The 2,700-nt window shown below is 49.1% G+C and overlaps 1 protein-coding gene across 1 annotated transcript; it reads left to right on the plus strand.

Annotated features, from left to right (window-relative positions):
* The first annotated feature begins 360 nt into the window (after positions 1-360).
* LOC120839809 lies at positions 361-1,589 on the plus strand. The gene is made up of 5 exons (XM_040210171.1): positions 361-418; positions 507-755; positions 813-984; positions 1,177-1,325; positions 1,408-1,589. The coding sequence occupies exons 1-5, from the start codon at positions 361-363 to the stop codon at positions 1,587-1,589; spliced, it is 810 nt and encodes a 269-aa protein (XP_040066105.1).
* Positions 1,590-2,700: the final 1,111 nt, after the last annotated feature.

Raw genomic sequence — 2,700 nt, forward strand, 5'->3', positions numbered from 1 at the left:
GATCAACAAGATCCTCCACTCCATCCAAGTCCAGCTAGGAGAGGTAAGAAACCTGATCTGAGCGAAAATATAAACACTGCTTTGCTGGTCGCATAACTCGATTAAAATATGCCACACCTCTGCTTGTAGTCGGAGCGAGCCATGGCAAGTGTCAACATGGAGAAGGAGGGCCTCATCAAGCTGCTGGAATTCTTCAAGGAGATACGTACGTGCACTCAGTCAAGGCTCAGCAGCTACGCAGCAAATTCAGCAACCTGAGCTCACATTTAGTTTTATTATTGCAACTTTCTGGAAATATATGGTGCAGGTATCCATGTAAAATCCTTGGGCACTGACCGCTACCCTGCCATACGAAAACACATGGAGGTGTACGAACCTGGTACCGCACACTACTTCGACATTTGGCACATCTCCAAAAGTAAGCAATTTTGACAAGTATTGCATTTAACCTACATTTTCAGGGAAATATGCTGCAGGTTGATCTGAGTTATATCGTCAAATCTTAGGTGTGAAGAAAAAGCTGAACGCAGCACGAAAACGAGCTGGATGTCAACCCCTAGAAGAGTGGACGCAGGCGACCACCAACCACATGTACTGGTCTGCCATGGCTGCGGGAGGCAACAGGGAGCTGCTCGTCGAGATCTGGCTGAGCATGCAGAACCACGTCATCGACAAGCACACTGGTCACGGGGGCAGCTACACGCGGTGTGTGCACAACGAAATTCTCGAAGCCACAAAAATGTGGATGGATCCCAGTAAGTTATTGCCTTCATAGCCTAGTTTGCTTTTCCTAAACCACATTCTTTCTTCAGACTCCCCGGCCTACAGTCACTACAAGCAGATCACTGGGAACAAGCGCCTCCTGAAGGACCTGGCCCAGATGTCCCCCCACGGAAAGACATTCGCCCTGGAATCCTTCCACAGCGTCCTCATTGACTTCGCTCCCAAGTCCCGGGCATTCACTCCAGAAGGCATGCGTGCAAGGTAATATTATGATTAAGCTGCATTAATGTTTAATCAGTTTGCAAATAATCGTTTATCACCTGAACCTACTACGACCTGACTTAGTCCTTTTCCCCAACGACTAGATATTGGTCTCTCAAAGTACAAGAGAAACGGTCGAATGACAATTATTATTGCAAACACCATCCCTAATAAAACACCATTTCACTGCAGGACTCGAGTGGCAATCTTGCATTTCAATGAGAACGCTGATCGCTGCCAAGCTGAGACGCAAGTGGGCAAGCCACGCTGGGCGGTGAAAACATCCAAAGCACGCAAGGGCCACCACACAGCTTGTCCCGTCAAGACAGCACCCACCTACAGTAAGTGTGGCATTCATTTTATGGTCGTTGACTTGCTCGGTCATTTGATAAAGTGAGAAAAAAAAAGAACCTTCAATTCCAGGCTACGTTCACAAGCTCGTAGAGGAGGTGATCGCAATCAATAGTCGATGGCGGTGTCTTGCTACTGCGGCGAAGGCCAGCACAAACATCTTTCCGGCGCCCATGACTGCGGCCTTTGCCAGGCCTTCAAAGGAGGAGTTAGTGGAAGCACGGAGGTCCCGCTTCGGCCGTACTCTGCAGTAAGGGCACTCTCTAAACTCATGTTTCATTTCCGCAGCCTGAACGAAGTATACCTGCCAGTTAAAATGAGCGTCCTAGTACATCAATGACTCTACTTTCACAGGACTCCCTGAACATCGCCATGCCCTCCATGCAGCCTGCCATCTCATCCTCAAAGCCAGTGGTAAGTGTGGCTGCAACGAAGCGATAACCGGTTTATAAATACGCAACCTTTTCTCTACAGAAATGCCCCGGACAGTACAAAGTCCACTCATTCGTCCCGCAGTCTCGTCATAAAAGCCAGCAGTAAGTGTGGCCGCTGCACGATGCTAGCTAGCAGTTCTGTAACTACGCAACCTTTTCTCTACAGAAATGCCCCAGGCAGTACAAAGTCCACTCAATCGTCCCGCAGTCTCGTCATAAAAGCCAGCAGTAAGTGTGGCCGCTGCACGATGCTAACAGTTCTGTAACTACGCAACGTTTTCTCTACAGAAATGCCCCAGGCAGTACAAAGTCCACTCATTCGTCCCGTAGTCTTGTCATAAAAGCCAGCAGTAAGTGTAGCCGCTGCACGATGCTAGCAGTTCTGTAACTACGCAACCTTTTCTCTACAGAAATGCCCCGGGCAGTACAAAGTCCACTCATTCGTCCCGCAGTCTCGTCATAAAAGCCAGCAGTAAGTGTGGCCGCTGCACGATGCTAGCAGTTCTGTAACTACGCAACCTTTTCTCTACAGAAATGCCCCAGGCAGGACAAAGTCCACTCATTCGTCCCGCAGTCTCCTCATAAAAGCCAGCAGTAAGTGTGGCCGCTGCACGATGCTACCAGTTCTGTAACTACGCAACCTTTTCTCTACAGAAATGCCCCAGGCAGGACAAAGTCCACTCATTCGTCCCGCAGTCTCGTCATAAAAGCCATCAGTAAGTGTGGCCGCTGCACGATGGTAGCAGTTCTGTAACTACGCAACGTTTTCTCTACAGAAATGCCCCAGGCAGTACAAAGTCCACTCAATCGTCCCGCAGTCTCGTCATAAAAGCCAGCAGTAAGTGTGGCCGCTGCACGATGCTAACAGTTCTGTAACTACGCAACGTTTTCTCTACAGAAATGCCCCAGGCAGTACAAAGTCCACTCATTC

This window comes from Ixodes scapularis, unplaced genomic scaffold, assembly GCF_016920785.2.
Source record: "Ixodes scapularis isolate PalLabHiFi unplaced genomic scaffold, ASM1692078v2 PGA_scaffold11__112_contigs__length_91849675, whole genome shotgun sequence".
NCBI classification, from domain to species: domain Eukaryota; kingdom Metazoa; phylum Arthropoda; class Arachnida; order Ixodida; family Ixodidae; genus Ixodes; species Ixodes scapularis.

Bases quoted from the DNA above. Each gene is read 5' to 3' on its own strand.
- LOC120839809 (XM_040210171.1), top strand. From the start codon at position 361: ATGGAGGTGTACGAACCTGGTACCGCACACTACTTCGACATTTGGCAC. The intron at 985-1,176 runs GTAATATTATGA...ATTTCACTGCAG, and splicing joins CCAGAAGGCATGCGTGCAAG to GACTCGAGTGGCAATCTTGC. The intron at 1,326-1,407 runs GTAAGTGTGGCA...CTTCAATTCCAG, and splicing joins CAAGACAGCACCCACCTACA to GCTACGTTCACAAGCTCGTA.